This window comes from Aulonocara sp. 'chitande type north' Nkhata Bay, linkage group LG8, assembly GCF_057382095.1.
Source record: "Aulonocara sp. 'chitande type north' Nkhata Bay isolate Kocher_YH1m ecotype deep benthic linkage group LG8, A_spYH_male_GT1.1, whole genome shotgun sequence".
Classification (NCBI taxonomy): domain Eukaryota; kingdom Metazoa; phylum Chordata; class Actinopteri; order Cichliformes; family Cichlidae; genus Aulonocara; species Aulonocara sp. 'chitande type north' Nkhata Bay.
This window is the reverse complement of record NC_141351.1, coordinates 21079386-21097322: the sequence shown is the minus strand read 5'-3', so window position 1 is coordinate 21097322 and position 17937 is coordinate 21079386. Positions and strand designations below refer to the sequence as shown.

The 17937-nt window shown below is 41.8% G+C and overlaps 2 protein-coding genes across 7 annotated transcripts in view; one reads left to right on the top strand and one right to left on the bottom strand.

The window, feature by feature from the left end:
* The first annotated feature begins 552 nt into the window (after nt 1-552).
* Nucleotides 553-10652, top strand: LOC147323705 (PDZ domain-containing protein 7-like). Of its 4 annotated transcripts, none has more exons than XM_086304247.1 (18): nt 553-763; nt 1315-1410; nt 1535-1748; nt 2277-2414; nt 2534-2708; nt 2822-2998; nt 3417-3564; nt 4707-4767; nt 4862-5036; nt 5131-5354; nt 5439-5603; nt 6307-6422; nt 7209-7300; nt 7471-7562; nt 7805-7876; nt 8243-8857; nt 9437-9537; nt 9868-10652. In XM_086304247.1, the coding sequence occupies exons 3-18, from the start codon at nt 1586-1588 to the stop codon at nt 10009-10011; spliced, it is 2658 nt and encodes an 885-aa protein (XP_086160373.1). In that variant the 5' UTR covers nt 553-763; nt 1315-1410; nt 1535-1585; the 3' UTR covers nt 10012-10652. The 4 variants fall into 4 exon arrangements, with proteins under 4 accessions (XP_086160373.1, XP_086160371.1, XP_086160370.1 ...); XM_086304245.1 differs by having other exon boundaries at nt 1309-1410; XM_086304244.1 differs by having other exon boundaries at nt 553-1410.
* Nucleotides 10653-10659: 7 nt separating this feature from the next.
* Nucleotides 10660-17937, bottom strand: part of LOC147323704 (leucine zipper putative tumor suppressor 2 homolog) — a 45435-nt gene continuing 38157 nt past the window's right edge. For all 3 annotated transcript variants that reach the window (XM_086304241.1, XM_086304242.1, XM_086304243.1), the window contains 5 exons: nt 16942-17481; nt 16138-16734; nt 15913-16035; nt 15662-15808; nt 10660-14622 (listed from right to left, as the gene is read on the bottom strand). In XM_086304241.1, coding sequence (XP_086160367.1) covers nt 13915-14622; nt 15662-15808; nt 15913-16035; nt 16138-16734; nt 16942-17454 — 2088 coding nt within the window. In that variant the 5' untranslated portion in view covers nt 17455-17481 and the 3' untranslated portion in view covers nt 10660-13914. The remainder of the gene's footprint in view (nt 14623-15661; nt 15809-15912; nt 16036-16137; nt 16735-16941; nt 17482-17937) is intronic.

Genomic DNA, 17937 nt, shown 5'->3' with positions numbered 1-17937 from the left:
ATATATATTGTAATATATCTATATCACTAAAGCACTTCTGGATGGATGCAAACTGCATTTCGTTGCCCTGTACCTGTGCATGTGCAATGACAATAAAGTTGAATTCTATTCTATTCTATTCTAAATGCCTGCATTCTTACTCAGGGAGTAGTACTGGAGAAATCCTCAATTAAAAGCAAGCAATATATAATTTATACATGTATAATAAATATAAATTTAGCTTTGACACACATACTTAGTTCGTTTTTTCTGGTTGCATTACTGTTGATCTGATCCTGAAAACCAACTTAAACCACAGTGTTACAGTAAAATAAATATAATAAATATAGAATAAATATAAATGGTGCTTAGGTATATTGAGTTTATTAGAATTTCCTTTTAATTAATATATCCAACTATTACTTGTGTGATTTACTTGCAGTTTACTACCTTTATTTGATAGGTATGGCTAGTTTGGCTGTTATGCAATGTCATTTGATTGGCGTGTTATGCGTCCAATAAAGCACTCTCAATTCAACGCAATCCAGCCAATGGACGGATTGTGGGGGCGGGGCTTTGTTGACGCCAGAAATGTCCAGGCCAGGTGCGTTGAGTCATTTCCCACAAACATAGACTCAGGTATACGAAACAGCAGAGTTGGTTGTTTTAATTTAAAGAATATGGGGTGAATAGAAAGGATAGAGTGGAAGCTTCGTAGTGCCTGGTTGTACTTAAGCAGAAAACGTTAGAAGAAGTCAGCGGTGTTCAGAGCACGAAATGAGTGGTAGGTATTTATTTACGCGTCTTTATTTTCTCAGACACCATATTGCAAAAAATATCCAAATTTAGCACTGACGTTTTAGATACTATAGAAGCTGGATTAAATTAAGACGCAGAGCACGTTTATTACACGTTTTCTCATTTGAATATTTATATGCTAAACTTAAATTTGGCCGTTTGACGTAACTTTTGACGTTATTTAGCGTCGCTGTCCTTGGTCCTGAAGCTCAGTGAGGCGCTCAGGGGGAACCCCAAGATGGTAACTCTTAGTGACATGTAACCATGGCATCAGCACCATGTGACTTCGTGACTCTTAAGTGGGTCAGACAGGACTTAAATAAACCAGTTAAATCCTATTTCTTACCTCACCTTCTGCAGCAAGAATAGCTAAGAGTGAACCTTTCCTGAGCTGATTTGGAAAGAATTTGGTAGCTCCATATGTTCGACAGGTTTTTGTTTATTTGTTTCTTTTACATCCAAATGCATTATGGTGTATTCATATGATGTGCAAGTTTTTATTCATGCATCCAATATTGATTTGGTTCTGAGACTCAGACAGGTGAGAACAATGCAACATGGGCAGGAATGGGCCAGAGTGTGACTCCAGGAAGCAAAAGAGTCACTTATCATGTGGGAAAACAGCCAACCTCAGTGAGTAAAATCCAGTTTACACCACTGCACATTCGAGTGATTTGAAGTTCTCTTAAATGTGAGTATAATGCAGTATCACCATGCAGGGAATACAAGACAATCCGTCTGCTCTGTGCTCCTGTAGAGTCCTCTGCGTGGAGCTGAGAGTGTGTGAAAGGAGACCCCGCCAGCCTCCATGGCTCAGTCGTCAGACCCATCCCGCAGAGAGAAGACCCCAGGGACCCAAGGGTCACACACAGCTACGCGCAACCTCTTACGGAAGAAGGAGCAGCGCCGGCGTGGAATCCGATCCTCCTCACCAATGGGTCGGGTCATCCTCATCAACTCTCCTGTGGATGGTAAGGAGCAGTCAAGCTGGCTGCTGGTGTAGTGCAGTTTGTAACACTCCTGATGACTAAACAGTGATTCCTTCTAATTTATTAGTCATAGAGGGCGGACAAATAGTTTTAGCATTCTGTTATCAATACATTAAACCAAGCATAAGTCTCACAACATGAATCCACAACACTTTTATACTCAAGCTTACAATCACGAGAATTAAATTCTGTGGACAAACGCACAGGCACTGCAGATTAGGTTTAATATTTGGGGCTATTGTGCTTCTGTAACATGTCTTCTTTTATACTAAGAGAAAGAAAAAGGTCTTGATTTTTCTGCATGTTGTAATGCAAGATGCTAATTTATGCTAATTGGAGTATGTTTAATGAGATAATGCAGCATTTTTAAACATAAAAGCAGACCTGGAATGAAAAATTTTATTTCTGAAAACTGGCCAAAAATGTTTTTAATTACAAACTCCGTAGATACTTGACCCCGTTGAAATATTCACCTCAATCACCAACAACTTTTGACTTTAAACACTTTAGGTGGTGATGATAGCGAGGACCTCCACACAATCACAGTGGATAAGTGTGTGGACGGCAAGCTTGGATTCAGTGTGCGTGGAGGCTCAGAACATGGTCTCAGCATCTTTGTCAGTAAGGTAGAGGACAACAGTGCAGCAGGTAAGATTAATTTAGTCTCTGTGGAAATAAATAGATGTAGCCAGAGATGTGAGAGTGCACAGAATAAACATTTGCTGTGTTTGTTACTCACAGTATTTTATTTGTGTGCTTGTTTTCAGAGGCAGCAGGCCTGCTCGTAGGTGACAAACTGGTGGAGGTGAATGGCATCAGCCTGGAGAGCATCACCATGAGCAGTGCTGTGAAGGTGCTGACGGGCAACAACAGGCTAAGGATGGTGGTGAGACGTGTTGGCAAAGTCCCTGGTATCCGCTACTCCAAGGAGAAAACTACCTGGTAATAAAGCAGTATTCCTATTCATGTTTATTCCCCAAAAATTATTTTTAAAAAATCTGTCAGATTTTTTTCCCTGTAGTGATCAGCAGTGAGGTGTGCTGTTACTTTTTTAGGGTGGACCTGATTCACAGGCGTATGGTGGTGGAGGAGAGTGGACGGACGCCTTCTGAGGCCAGCTCAGGCAGCGCCCTGCAAAGGATTGTCCACCTTTACACCACCTCTGATGACTACTGCCTGGGTTTCAACATCCGTGGGGGACAGGAGTTTGGTCTGGGCATCTATGTCTCCAAGTACGTACACCTGCTAGAGAAAGAAAGAAAGAAGCATGTTCATAAAATTTAAATGGAATTAAAAAGGGAAGAAGGAAGTTTGAAACATGCCTGAATGCCCAACTTTTGACATGCACTCCTCTCATAGCGTAATTTTTTTGTATGTTTTTCTTTCTGTTTATTTAGTCAATAAAAAAATCTCTGCCACTAATATATCGCTGCAATAAACAATAAGTTTTTATTGTTGACTCATCTGAGGATCATTTTCTTCTAAAATGTACAAGTAATGACGTAGAACTACTCAGAATGTTTCAGAGTCTTGCTTTTTGTTAAACCAACAGCTCCAAATCCAAACAGCAGCTGATACGCATTTGGTATTTGAGCTTCAAAATACTGACACAGTTCATCATTTAAGCCCTTGCTTGTCTCATTGTCCCAGATTGGATCCTGGTGGTCTGGCTGAGCAAAACGGAATTAAGATGGGGGACCAGATTCTGGCTGCCAATGGAGTGAGCTTTGAGGACATCAGCCACAGCAGTGCTGTTGAGGTCCTGAAGAGTCACACACATGTTATGCTGACCATCAAGGTGAGGGTGGTGATGTATGACATAAATTGCAGAATACATTGCTTGTTAAATGCAAAGAACGTCATAGCCTCTAGAAAATGTTTCGGTTTTTAATCTGGTACACAAACAGTTAATATAATTCTAAAAATATATAATTAGATTAACTACATAATTATAGTTAATATAATTATATAGTTCTAATTTTATATAATTATAAAATTATACTAACTGTCACGCCAAAGCCAGTGATTCTAAGTCTTAAATTGACACTGATAACCCAGGGTGAACCCTGAAGTTACCAGGATAAGATGAAAATCTTGCTTCATAGTGGCTTAATTTGGGAAACTGAGGCTTCAGAAAGTTGCTGACCTGAAAAGAGGTGCCTACAGCACAGTGTATTGCTTTGAGCCCAGGCTTAAAGTAGCTATAAAGTTATGTTATGGTCTGTTTGAGATATATACTTTTGATTAAAAGATGTCAATAAACCATATGCCTAGCTGTATCCACAGCCCTGACATTGTGTTAGTAGAAGTAAAGCTGTCTCAGTTGGATGTTTGCTGCTAAATAAAATCTTAACAACTTAAAGATGCCTCGTTGTGTTCTGCAGTCGGTCTTTTTTATGGGAAGCATGCCAGCCCTTTCATTAAAGCCTCTTTCAGATGATCCGACATGTATCACCTTTCTAACCTCTTACCTGACTTTCATCTTGAATTCTCTCACAAACACAAACTACTCCAGTCGCATGGCTACGTGGTCGATATAGCAGCAGTTAGTGTGGCAGAGCCGACAGCTGGCATGCAGTCATAATATTCCTCACTCACTTAACTTGTCGGAGCTTGGGTTTCGCACTGTGAAAAATAGCCAGGCCATGTGCATTATTCACCAGGCAGCTGGGATCAGGTGCTGATCAAAGCATAGAGCCGGTGTATTGTGCAACTTTTTTGTTTGGGAGATCTTTTACTTTGGTAACTGAAACAGATCCTACAGTTAGAAACCATCCCAACTATCAAAGATTACTAGAAAGTCTGGAAAGGAAACGTGTTCGTCATGTAGGTTTTTGGGCGTGTGGTTCTCCGGTTACACTTTGTCAAATATAGTGATCCCATAAAAGTTTAACTGTTTCTACTGTATCTATTTGCATATCTGTGACCCTATCTTCACAGGAAGCAGGACGGTACCCTGCTTATAAGGAGATGGTGGCAGAATACAGATGGCTTAATAAATGTATGTATGTTTTTTTTTCTTCTAAAGTTTTCTTCTGTTCTGTTTATATCAGAGTGAATTTATCCTTTTAAATCTTTTAATCTTTCTTTATTAGTGGCCAATGGTACTCAGAAGTCTTCCTCCCAGGGCTCAGAATCCTCTTCAGCCTCTTCTCTGTCATCTGGGACTCCGGTGAGCTCTCTGAGCGGCCTGTCGCAGGTCATGTTCCCGCCTAGCCTGCCATTTGGTTCTGACATGGTGGACGTGTGCATCTCCACCGAGGACCAGAGGTCTGTGTCTGGTTTGTTTCCCCTTTAGAAGCACTCAAGCTAAAGTTCTTCTGCAGACCACACCACATGTGATGCTGATAGTTCTTATGTTCAGGTCTGAGTCAGAGCAGACAGAGACTGCCATTCAGACAGATCTACCTCTGAGATCTGGGACAGACACCACTCGCAGCCTGGGACGGACCACTCTGCTCAAAGACACGGTGATTCGTGGAGAGGAGAGCAAAGGGAAGAAATTGTCTCCCAAAACAGCCGTGCTGCTGGCTCTTAGCAGGCCAAGCCGACCCATCACCAGGTCACAGAGCCAAGTGACTGTGTCAGGTGAAAGTGAAGCAGAGTGAAATATATCAAAATGAAATGGTTAAACGGTACAGTAAATAACCTTCTGTTACTACCCCACCATAGAGATAAAGCAGAAAAAAGAGAAGAAGCAGAAAGGAAAGGACCCCGAGGAGAAGAGCACCCTGCAGCGCTCGAAGACCTTCGTTAACTTGCTTTTCAAGGGTGGACGGAAGAGAGACACTTCAAGGGGGCGTTCAAAGTCCCCATCCAAAGACAAGGCTGGGAAAGGTAACTGCCTTGCTTTTCATTGCTACAGTGACATTCACATTATATCAAACTGAAAATGAGATGTGCGGCCAGCGAAGATGCTGAAATATCTTCTGCAATTAACACAGCAAACGAGAAATAACATGAAGCAAATAGACAGCAGATACCTGTCAAGGCTGAAAATGTCTTCATATCGCATGTGATTTGAGTCCATAGATTCAAATTTTTTGTTTGTGATGTTTCCTTTATATCAAGATATCTTCCAATTTTTCTTATTTTATTTTAAGTTTATTTTTGAAGAAATTATGTGAAATATGTTCCAATTTGTCACAGAAAGAATCGTTTTTTCCTAGATCACTTTGTTGGATCAAGCACCACCTCTAGTATAATTTCCACACACACCTCACTTTATTCTTTTTGAGTAATCCTGCTAGCAAACAGACAAACTGAAACAATCACTGGGCAGTGGAAAAAACAGGAACTTTTCAGGCATCTAATTGTTTATTTATTAGCTAATTACTTTGGTGTATGGTGAATTGTCATGGGGGAGGTCTTTATCAGCAAGAAAAGCAATAAAACTTATGAAAATACAGTTAAGAAGTACTAAGTTTAATCCCCTCTTTACGTTTCCCGGTACCATCCAGTGGGCCGGATTGAAGTCTTTGGTGGTTGCCTGATTTAGACACACATACTCAATATTGATTCCACTCTGCAATGTTTTTAGATGGAGGACGGGCTGGTGAGATGCCAAATTCAGAGATGCTTGGAGTGGTGGAGGACATGGCCCGCAGGCTGCTGACTGAGGAGGAAGTGGCTGCTGTAATGAAGACGTGCAGAAGGGTAGGACGCTGAGTTAAAATCTGCAGGCATACTGAGTGTTTGTGTGTTGACCTCTGTAGTGTCCTCATCCAAGGGAGTAATAAATGCCTTTTTGTCAGATGCCGCTAAAAATGTGTAACAATGTTTTAACAAAAAACAAAACAAAACCCAGGATTCATTAATATTTTCTTAGCTGAATTTGTTTGTTTTCTCCAACTAAATTTCAAACTACCTTAGATCATGAGTGCACATATGATGAAAGTCAGGCTGTGTTTTACTGCCATCCATTCCACAGAAACACTTAGGAAAACTGGATCTTCTTCACAGTCCTCCTCAGACATGATAGTTTCAGTTAATTTTTCCATATATTTACTGTGTTTCTGATTCACTGACATACGCATGTTGGTAAGAACAAAATAGGCTGGTGTGCAGGTGTCTTTAATCCAGTGGTAAATTTGTATGTACAATTACTTTGTGTTTGTGATATTGGAACATTTCTACACAGTGAGAAAGGAGAAAAGAACATTTTATTGTTTAGGGATTTTTCATTGGCATGAAAACAGGCCAGTTTGCAACATTAACCATGCATGGTGTAAAATCACAGGATAACTGTGAAGTACTGTCTCACTGATGTCATAAGTTGGTGTGTCAGGGCAAAGATGCTAAAGGACACCTTCCCAAGCCAGCAGCTTTGACGCCCTGGGTGTGAGAATGGCCCATTTGGACAGTTTGTTTCAGTGTCCACTTGTAAATGTAAGGAAGTAATAAAAGCTGCTAAATGCTTACTAAATGTATTTACTCTCTCAGTACGTAGCAGATTGTTCAGTGGAAAATCTGATACGTCAACTGCTGGTTGTGCTGGACCGACCTGAAAAGCTGCTGCTGCTTAGAGAAGTGAGGTAAGGACAGGGAAACAATGGCGTTGGAAATGTTTCCAGAGAGGCTGAAGGATTTTTCAGGATAACCATCTCAAACTGAAATCCAAATGTTGCTCATTGAGGAGCTGAAGACTAATTAAAGATGTAAGAACAATGACTCAGCGTATTTTTTGTTCATCCACGTGTCTCAGAATGCTGCTTCCTCCTTCTGATCTGAGTGTATTCAATAACATGGTGACTGCCATTGAAGCCGAGGCCTACGATATCCTCAAGTATCGCTCAGGTGTGTATGAGAATTATCTGATCATGATATTCGAGCACCATCAGAGTCAGAGTTGTTTTCTGATATTACAAACCGTATCTTTTCAGTTAGCCCAAAAATTAGCATTAACTTAACACAGTTTAGTAGGACCTCAGTAGGCCCAGAAATTCTATGTCCTGTAAAATATGATTATTTTACTCTTTGTCTTATCACCATTTACCACCTTTCTGTAAAGTTGCATTTGTCTTATCTTTCCATTGTAGTCCGGACTCCTCCTCTTCGCTCTCCCATTTCTGGTCGAACACCAAAACGGCGCCTCATCACTCCCATCCCAGGTCAGCACCTCCACTGCTAGACCTTTTCTCGGTCTAGCTTTTCTAAGGATGAAATTCTTTTTTTTTCTTTAAGCATATTGGTGAGACATAAATCCACTCAAGGAGGGATGAAAGGACCAATGAAGTAAAACTATGTTGATGAATGTGATTTTTATATTGGAAAAGTAAAACAGTGTTTATTGGCACTATTGTTTAACCTCTTTTATTGTTATTTATGTTTGATTGAAAAGGTTTGAGATCTTTGGAGGGGTTAAATGGGCTTCCATACTTTCCATTCAACTGTGAAACATTTTCAAACCTCAGCCTGAAGTGAAAGTGTATTGAACTTGAAAATAGTTCCTGTAACAACATTTGTTCTCCTTCTAGATTACCGGGGAGGCTTTGAGCTCCACAGTGCTGAGGAGGTGGAGAAGGAGGGCCACCTGCTGGAGGAGCTGGAGAAGCTCAGCTTGACTGGGCCCCGTGTGTCCAAAGACAGGCTCCACACCTCCAGGTCCTTCACACCTCTGCTGGACATACCGGTGGATGTATACAACACAGAGTCCAGAGACCTCAGACCTCCAGCTGCCAGTCCAGTGCTCCCCAACTGGCTGCTGGCCCGCAGCACCGACTCCAGGCCGCCTCTCCAGACAGAGATCGGCACGATTCGCTCCGTCCATTTTGATGAGGTGTCGCTGCACTCTACTTCAGATAAGGGAGATACGAACTTAGAACAGGGACGGCCGCCGTTAAGAAACAGTCGCTCTAAAGGCAAAAAGGAGAAAAGTGGGGACAGGAGTAAAGAAGCTGTGTTTACGCTGCAGAGCGCTGCTCGCAGGAGTCGGCCTTTATTGTCGCAGGTGTTTGGTTCAAATCAGAAACTGGGGAGTGAACAGGTGAACGGTCATCAGGCTTCTTCTGAGGACAGGATCAATGGCAGCGACTCCAAACAGGAGTATGAGCTCCGAACTGTCAGCATCTCCAAGACCAAACAGTCTCTGGGTAAGTAACTTTATTTGATGCCACTCTCACATTCAGAATAACTTTGTACCTAGTTTCCCAAACCAAGTTAAACTGAGGCATTATAAACTTTCATGCGACTAATTACAGAATAATGGAAGTAATTTTTAGTAATGCTTCTGAGCAAGAGATGCTTGGTATACAGCCTTCTCCTTCAGCCATTTAAAAACAATTGGAAAAACAATGTGTGCAGTCTGCTCTCACATATCAAAGTGAAAATTAAAAATCATTTCAATTGCAAATGTTTATCACATATCAGAAAAATAATCCAGTGAAATGTGTTTCTAAAAAAATCTGAGGCTGGAAACAAGCTGACATGCTTGATTTTCATGTGGTAGCCTGCCCCTCGATACCCTGGCTCTCAAAACATAATGCCGAGCTGCAAGAACGCATTGTGTTGCAACAGTATGCATGGAATTGATTGATCCTGTGGAAAACACTGGAAAATACTAACTGTATGACATACATTTTTGTATTTACTTCCTATATTTAGATTAAATATGACATTGTTTATGTATGCCTCCAAGTACGCCTCTGACTTGTGCTGCTGTGATGCTGCAGGTATCAGTATATCTGGTGGGATGGAGTCAAAGGTTCAGCCGGTGGTGAAGATTGAGAAGATCTTTCCTGGAGGAGCTGCCTCCACCTGTGAAGTTCTCAAGGTAACATGACAGTACCAAGCAGAAATCTTATAGAAAGAAGACTTATCAGACCAGGCAGAAATCTTCTATTGTCCAATTTTAGTGATTGCAGCAAATTGCAGCTTCAGTTTCCTGTTCTTACCTAACAGGAGTAGCATGTTGTGTGGGTTTCTGCTGCTGAAGCCCATTCATTTCTAGGTTTGCACTGAGTTGCTGCCATGTGTGATTAGCTGATTAGATATTTGCAAGCAAACAATTGAATAGGTGTACCTAATGAAGTTGCCAATGAGTGTATATAGTTCAGTGCATTTATTCTGTCAGTGTCTGACTGGATCTCCCTCTGTTTCCCAGGCTGGATTTGAGTTGGTGTCTGTGGATGCTGTTTCACTGCAAGGGGTCACCCATCAGCATGCCGTTGACATAATCCGAAAAGCCTTCAGCAATAAGGCCAAAGACCCCATGGAGTTTGTTGTCAAAGTCCCCAAAGATCTTTGAAAGGACTCTGAGATGCTTTTGTGGATTTAGAAAAAATATCCAGTGATAAGCAGCTGCCGGAATTTAACTTGGACACAGGTAAACTTTTACCAGCACACACACTGCTGAGGACTGGTATGCATTTTTTGCCATTCAAGTTAAATTTGGGAACAAGGACACAGAAACTTTCTGAACTGAAGCAAAGCTGCAGATAATATTTAAGAGAAAATGAACAAACCAAAAAGTTGTGTTTGTGTACAAATGAAATCTCTCACTTTTTCACAACCCTGGGGCCAGTGCCCGTCCAGAACATTTTTAACTTGTTTGACCAATATCCATTAGTGCATAACAGATGGAGAACTGTAGGTTATGCTCCTGAATTTTAAACTGTGCAGGATGGCAAACTTCAACTTTTGAGTGCCTTTGAAAGCCCCAGTGGACTGAATATTAATAAGAATCCACGTTAAGGTGGCTTTAAATTCAATTTTCTACCTGAAGAGGGCAGACACGGACCATTCACAATATTCCTGTGGACAGCAGCTAGCAAGAAGGATTTCTGAAAAGTTACACCAGAAAATACTAAATGTAAACAAAGAATTAAAAATGGGAGAAAATACATCTGTACATGGAGGAAAGACCTGGTGTAATAAATACAAACTGACACAGCTGTTAAACTTTTGTCTCTTTTTTTATTATTAAAACCAGAGTGGGTTTGTTCAAGAAATGTACAGCATGAAAATATACATTTAATGTTTTCATACAAATATTGTGGATTATAAAATTATACTGAGGAACCAAAACAAACATCTACACAAACAGTAATATACAGGCATCATATCTGTAGGAGCAAAATATAGAACGTGGGACATTGCTTTGGTCTATTCACAGTGGCTATGCTTTTATTGTGAGATGAACACATCTCTGGAAGAAAACTTTATCATGTTATGGACAAGTGAGGTTTATTTACATAATAATGGAGGATAATAATGATTCACTCAGCAGTGAGAGAGGAACAGGACGCGTCTCCTCCTGTGGTACAGGGGCGTAAATAAACAGATTCAAGCAGTCGGTGGAAAATTAGTTTGACTTTAAACGAAAACGTCACTTGGTACAAGAGCTCGCCATTTCAGCGATGAGTAATACGGAAACGTTCATAACACTTTATCCACACAGAAAAACGACGACCTCTTTGAGAGTAGTTTCTCCAATTATGATTAAAAAACAAAACAATGATAAAGGGGAAAAACAGTCACAATATACTGTGTGATATAAGAAATTAGGCATTATGATTTCCCTTTAATATCTGGATGTTTGAGGAGATCCAAAACACTGCATCTAATTCCCAACACTGACAACCTCTCCCTTATTTACTTCTGCATGCTCAGCAGCAGGTCCACAACCACAAAATAAGGCTGCTCGATTTAGGCAAAAGCCACAATCATGATAATTTTGGACAAAATCTTGCAATCCTGATTATTTAACATGATTATTGATGATTTAAAACCGTGAATTTGCTAAACCTAAAAAAAAAGGGGGCTTTTCACATGGGATTTCCTTGACCTTCAGGCTAGTTGGTGCATTTTAAGTTAAACTTACAAAAACTGCTGCTCCTCTTTGGACCAGAGGGAGAGCAGTAGCAGATAACCAGCAAACATCCGGTTAACCATCACTGAAAGAGGACCAGATGAGAAACCCTCAGAGATCCTGTTTGCAGGCAAACACTGATGATCCTTTCACTTCAAACATGTTCTGGAGTTAGAGCTTGTTGACCAAAGACTCTTGTTTGTCTCTCTCCATTTAGTTCAAGCTGAACTGAATGGTGAATTTGTTTTCGGTTTTAGGATAGAAGTGAAGTTGCACTGCTGTAAAGGACAGGGGTGCGCTTGATTTATTACCAGACAAAATTATCATCCATATTGTCCTGATGTCATATTTCTTTAAAGCCAAAATAGTTTGATCCTAAACTTAAGGGAGAAGTTAACGGTGTTTCCACCAAACACTAACAAAATGAAGACAGTCTAGCTTTTGCAAAAACAGCAAGACGATTATGCACAGGTGTACATAAGTAAATAAATCATGGCTAATCTCCATTTTGCTGCTTCAGTTTCAGAGTCCTGGGCTATTTCTCACCCGTAAAACACATGCTCAGCATTTTACTAAGAGTGAGCACACTTTTTAGCGTAGATTTGAATAAGATGTGACTGACTGTACTACAGCACTGGTAACAGAAAGAGGTAAACATGACATGGAGATCGTTTTTGTTCCGTATCTGGAAATTAAAGCCACTGTATGGTGCAGAAAAACTATAAATCGAACAGTAAACAGGAAGTGATTTGGGACATTAATGTTTTTTGGTAAATATCATCTTTAAAGCAATGATATCATGAAGTTACTGTCCTGTTAAGGTTTTGGAAGATTTTATCCTCATGTTCTGCTGCTACTCTCCGGGAGAGTTATTTAATCCAATCTTGAGATAACTGTGGCACAGATGTTTGTGTCTGTGCGAGCTTAAAGCTAATATGTGTAGTGGTGTTAAAGTAATATTTGTTCCAGGCATTGTTAAATACTGTGAATTAAGACTAGACAGATGTTGATGACACGGCTTCCACCCTCTCCATTAATTTAGGGATAAGGGGAACCTATTGTGCACATTACGAGCTCTGGGGAGTACACTGGTTGAATGTCTCTGTCAATTCTGACAATTTTTTGCCATTCCTTGCGAACCTTCAAATCACACCAGAACGCAGCATGGTGAAACTACAAGCATTGTCTTAAGTGGATGCAATCAGCTCCAGCTGTACCGAGTGTTAATCCTGGGGTTATACTTGTCAAATATCTCATACTGGGCCTTAAGGCAGCTCTAAGCGATCTTTTGATTGGCTGCCCACCGCTAACAGAAGGTGTGAACAGTAGGTGGCTGGGGCTGATGTGTGCCAGATATGACTATATTAAGGACATGCACTTTAAAAAGCCAGAGCTTTTGGCTCACAGGGATTACTTGCTCAAATGCTGACCTAATTTTTTTTTTAGATTTTTTTTAATTGGCCATTTTTAATATGAGCATCCACCTTGTAATAGTATAAATGTGAAAAAATAAAATAAAATAAATAAAGACTAATAGTCCACTTTGTATTTCCAAACTATCAGAGTGCATTTTTAAGAAGCCTTAAGTTTGTTTTCCAAGATCATTACATGTCCAGAAACAACATATTTGGGCAACAAAAAAACTAGGGTTTTGTTTTTTGTTGCTACAGTGAAAATAAGTAGAGAACGATCAACAGTTTACTTGTTGGTCATGAACAGTTAGCATAAAAGCTTGACTAGTTCTGAGGAAAACAACAAGATAGACCTGTCAGCGATTAGCACCAGGCTCTGATTCACTCACTCTTATCATGACATCCTGATTGTGTGGTATCCCACAATCACTGACGACAGCGTGGGCTCCGTCTAAATGAACTGCACTAATGAGAGCTGACTACTAACACAGAGTGGGAGTGCTAAAGCCAGCAGGGAAGGTGGAGTCATAACCAACACAGGGGGAGGATAGCGAAAGGTTGAGAGAATGAGAGAAGTGAGTCACCCACAAACAAAATCTCCCACGAACTTTGAAAAGCGTGAGAGGACCAGGGCTCGTATGCTTATATCTGGTCGGTGTTAATACTAACAGACATTAATAGAAGGGCAAAGGATTGAGGTGGAGGGCTAACAACTAATTAAAGGTCAGTGGCTTTAAAGTGAGACTTGTAGACCAGACCAATGAAGCAGAAATCAAGCGGTGCAGGTGTGAAACACCACTTTTTTTTTACATTTTAAGTACTTTTATGCTTGTCTGAACATGAAGGAGGAAAGACAATTAGCTTACAGTAGTGCAAAATTTAAAAAAAAAGAAAAAAAAGAAACACAATCAAAGGACAGATACGAGGGTCAAATTTCTGTTGCGGCAATTTCATCAAAGTTGATCTCATTGCCGCTGCCCTCATCATCATCTCTGCTTTCCAGTTCCAAACTGAGCTCCTGCAGGAGCTGCTCCAGCTCTCGGTTCCTGCGATACATCTGCACATAGTTCTGCTGCAGCTGCTTCTGGTAGCGAATTACTTTGTCCTTTTCCTCCTGCCATATCTTGCGCTCCTCCTCAAAGCTTCCCAGTTGCTGCTCAGCTTTTTGACGCTCAAAAGCTAACTCGGATCTCATCCTGTCCATCTGCACCTTCATGCTCTGCAGCGCCTCGGTGTTGCTCTGCCGCTGAGCCTTCGCTTCGTCGCTCTCGTAGGCGAGCAGCTGCTCCTCGGCTTCCTGAAACACCTGACACTGTCTGTTTCCCGGGCCTTGATTGACCAGAGCATCTCGGAGATGAGCCATTTCCCCCTCCAGGCGTCCTACCTTTTCTCTGAGTAGCTCTGCTTCGCTCTTGCGACGCTGAAGCTCATTTTCACACACCTCCAGCTCCAGTGTTCGAGTTCGGATGGTGCCGTGGGCCTCCTGGAGCAGCACCTGGGTGTTGGTCAGCTCGCCACGAGTCTCCCTGAGTTGACCCCGCAGTGAGACGATCTCCCCCACACGCTGAGCTAACTCACTCTGCACTTCCTTCAACTGCTGCTTCAGCAACGAGATTTCCCCAGACTTCTGACAGACCTGAGTGGAGAGAAGCATTTAGGAGGGAAATTCAGTCAATGAAGTGTCGACAAAGAGCTCTGTTGGTTTTGAAGGTTAGATGGTACTACTACTACTACTAAAATGGATAAAGGAGTTGTTGTGCTTTATAGATGAAAGATTTTAGAGAAGGCTAAATAACATTTGTGTCACTGACCTGCTGTTTGGTGGTTTTTATTTACTGTCTTATTTACAGATTTAATGAGGTAGACCTCATCCATAGAGGTAAAAAGTTTGACTTTAAAGGTTTGCAGCTTGTCACTAGTTGGTTTTCCAGATGGAAATTTTTAATACAATACCCAAGCTCTTAAACAATCTTACTTAAACAAATAAGTGCAATGATTCCCATTATCAATCAAACTGACATTTATTTATGCAGACAATCGATTTGATCAGTAATTAAATGTCAGAAAAGAGTGAAAATGGTTCATTTCAGAAACTCTCTCTTGAAGAAAATGTCATAAAATACAACCAAACAGTTTTCAGTCTGAGAGGCTAACGTTTGTGTGTGCAGGTAATTATTTTAGATCCAAAATTAAGTACAAATATTAAGTATATAGCGCTTTTTAGAATAATAATACACTAAAATGTTGCAGAATCGTTAAGAAGGTGTGGAGACTGCTTTGAACTTTAGAAAGGATTTGTATTTTACACAAAATCAGTCAGAATAATTAATATAAACCATGAAATAGTTACTTTTACGTTTTGAACTGACTGAACTTTTTCTTATAAAATATTGGATATTTTTCTTTAAAAGAAGCCTTTTTTTTAAAGTTTTTTTTGTTATCACTAAAATTCATTGGATGACATTAATTTCATTTCATTCACGATTACAGCAAGGCATTAAATTAGTGATTTGATTTGCACAGCTCTTATAGCAGTGATGAGTTTAATGAAGAATGAGACGTGGCACAAAAAAAAAAAAAATCACTAAAAGGGCACAATAATACACTTTAAAACTCAAATGTATTTCATGTACTTATTACTACATTATATAAGAGTTTAAAGAACATCCGCTCACCTCCCACTTGGTCTCCTCGAGTCGAGGGCCCAGCTGGATCTTCTCATGCTCATACGAGGTGCAGCGCTCCTCAAGCTGCTCCCTCTCCTTCAGAAGCTGAGCAAAGTCCTCCTGAAGTTTCTTCTTCTCCTGCTGGAGCTGGAAAACCTGCAGCCATAAAAAGAAAACAGAGAGAGAGAGAGAGCGATACACTTAAAACAATGCTTTGTTTTCAAAAGCCAGCACTGAATATTCTTGTCTGAGGTTCTAACCTGCAGCTGAAGCACCTGCTGTGCACGCTGGGCTTTCTGAGAGGCAACCTGCATCCTGGTGGCACAGCCCTGCCTCAGCTCCTCCAGTTCCAGCTCAAAGCGCTTCTGCTTCTCCTCATAAACCTGTAAAGCAGAACAACCAGTGGCAGAGAGGTCAAAGTTCAGATCTGTGTAAGTTTAGATAAAGCAAATGTCCTGCTTGGATATTTTGTTTGGAGGTCTCACCTGACATATTGCAGCTTCATTCTCATCCAGATTGTCTCTGAGTTGCTGCAGCTCCAGCTCTCTCTCCCTCAGTTTGTCCTCTAGATCCCTTACCACCCCCTCATAGCCTTCCACAGGGCCAGGAGAACGCCCACCAGACCCGCTGTCAGACAGAGGCTGCCCCCGCCCACTTATCGACCCAGAGCCTGTGCTCTTACTGGAGGAGGATCGCCCGCTGTCTGAGTTGGAGTGTCCATGTACAGTCACTGGCGGGGCGCTCTTCATGGGCTCTAGGTGGCCAGCGGAAGCCTCCCCCGACGGCAGGTTGTAGCTGGCAGCACTGTAAGGCGGCAGGCTAGAGAGGGAATTGCGTCCAGAGTCTGATAATGAGCAAGACTGGCTGTTACCACCAGCGGCGTTACGCCCACCACTATAGGAGCTACGCTTCTCAGAGCAGGAGGGCGACACATCTCTGTGGGTGGGGCTGAGCAGGTTCAGGTTGTTTTGGCTTTCTGGCGCATTGGCACAATGGCGAGGCGAGAGATACTGCATCGAGGAGCGGCTCTTGGGAATGACGGGTTTGAAGGCAGTGGGCCGCAGCACTGTTTTCTCCATATTCTAGTAAAAAGTAAAAAGAGTGAATTTGATATAATCTAAAGCTTTACAAAGCAAAATTAAGCCTAAACAAAGCTGTGAATAAGTAGTTAAAATATGTTTTATGTGACACAGGCCCTGCTTCTGGGAAATGGAGTCTTTATAGGGCAGACAAAACTGAATGATATGGACCACATATATGGTATGCACTGTGGAGCCTCACACACTCACCTTCTCAAGTTTTCCTGACACTGGGATCAGTTTAGGAGGAGGTCCTCCAATATTTCCATTTAATCCTTCTTTAATCTCGTCTACTTCACTTCCTGGGCTGCCAGGTGTCACATGACTGTCATTCCAGTCACCTATGTAGTCCTCATTCAGATATGTGTAGTTCCCGTTCCCAGTCTCCTTCTCCAGCCCTCTGCTGGACATCGTGGAGTTCTGTTTCTTGACTGGGGGAATGCTTTGCAGTAACAGATCCTGTTGGGGCGACTCGGAGTCCACGCGGGAAACTCCTGGTGTGGGCCGTCGAACTCTGGCTCCCAGCTCAACAATTGGGCGATGGTCCTGGTAGGGACCAGGGTGGGTGGTGATGAGGCTACCGACAGAACCCATAGGATCCAGAGTGGCCAGTGGCGCGTTGATGGGGGGGGAAGGGGCAGAAGGGTGTCGTCTGCGAGCTCCTCCACTCAGGCTTGGGGTGTGGGGCTCAGCAGATACAGGTAGAGGCTGAACCAGGGCCATGGTGGCAGCTCAGAGAGGTCACTCGTGCTGAAAAAGAACAAATGTGAATGTGTTAAATAGTGACAGACTGATAGCGTTCCTTTTTCCCCCTGTCATGGGGATGGTTTCAAAGAGGGACAGTCATAATAAATCTGTCCCAAACTTCAAAATAACTACATCAGCATACTTTATGTTCAAGAAATCCCTGTATGATTTCAAATAGAGAAGTATCGTTACTCTGTTCTCAGGATAAAATCATTCTAATAGGAGCTAGAAATGAGCGCAAGTCAAAGACCTCGCTCTCCCTCGCCAACTCCTCCATCTCTTCCAAGTAGCCAAGAGGTGTAATCTATCCACTCAGTCACCTCCCAGTGAGACCCGCCCAAGAAAAGCTCACTATGAGGTGTCCAGGAGGCCAAACCACTCAAACTGGCTCCTTTCAATGCACAGTATCATCTACTCTGTACCGCTCCCAAATGACCAAACTCCTCAGTCACCCGTCAG

Bases quoted from the DNA above. Each gene is read 5' to 3' on its own strand.
- LOC147323705 (XM_086304247.1), top strand. From the start codon at position 1,586: ATGGCTCAGTCGTCAGACCCATCCCGCAGAGAGAAGACCCCAGGGACC. The intron at 7,563-7,804 runs GTGTGTATGAGA...TTTCCATTGTAG, and splicing joins TATCCTCAAGTATCGCTCAG to TCCGGACTCCTCCTCTTCGC. The intron at 9,538-9,867 runs GTAACATGACAG...TCTGTTTCCCAG, and splicing joins CCACCTGTGAAGTTCTCAAG to GCTGGATTTGAGTTGGTGTC.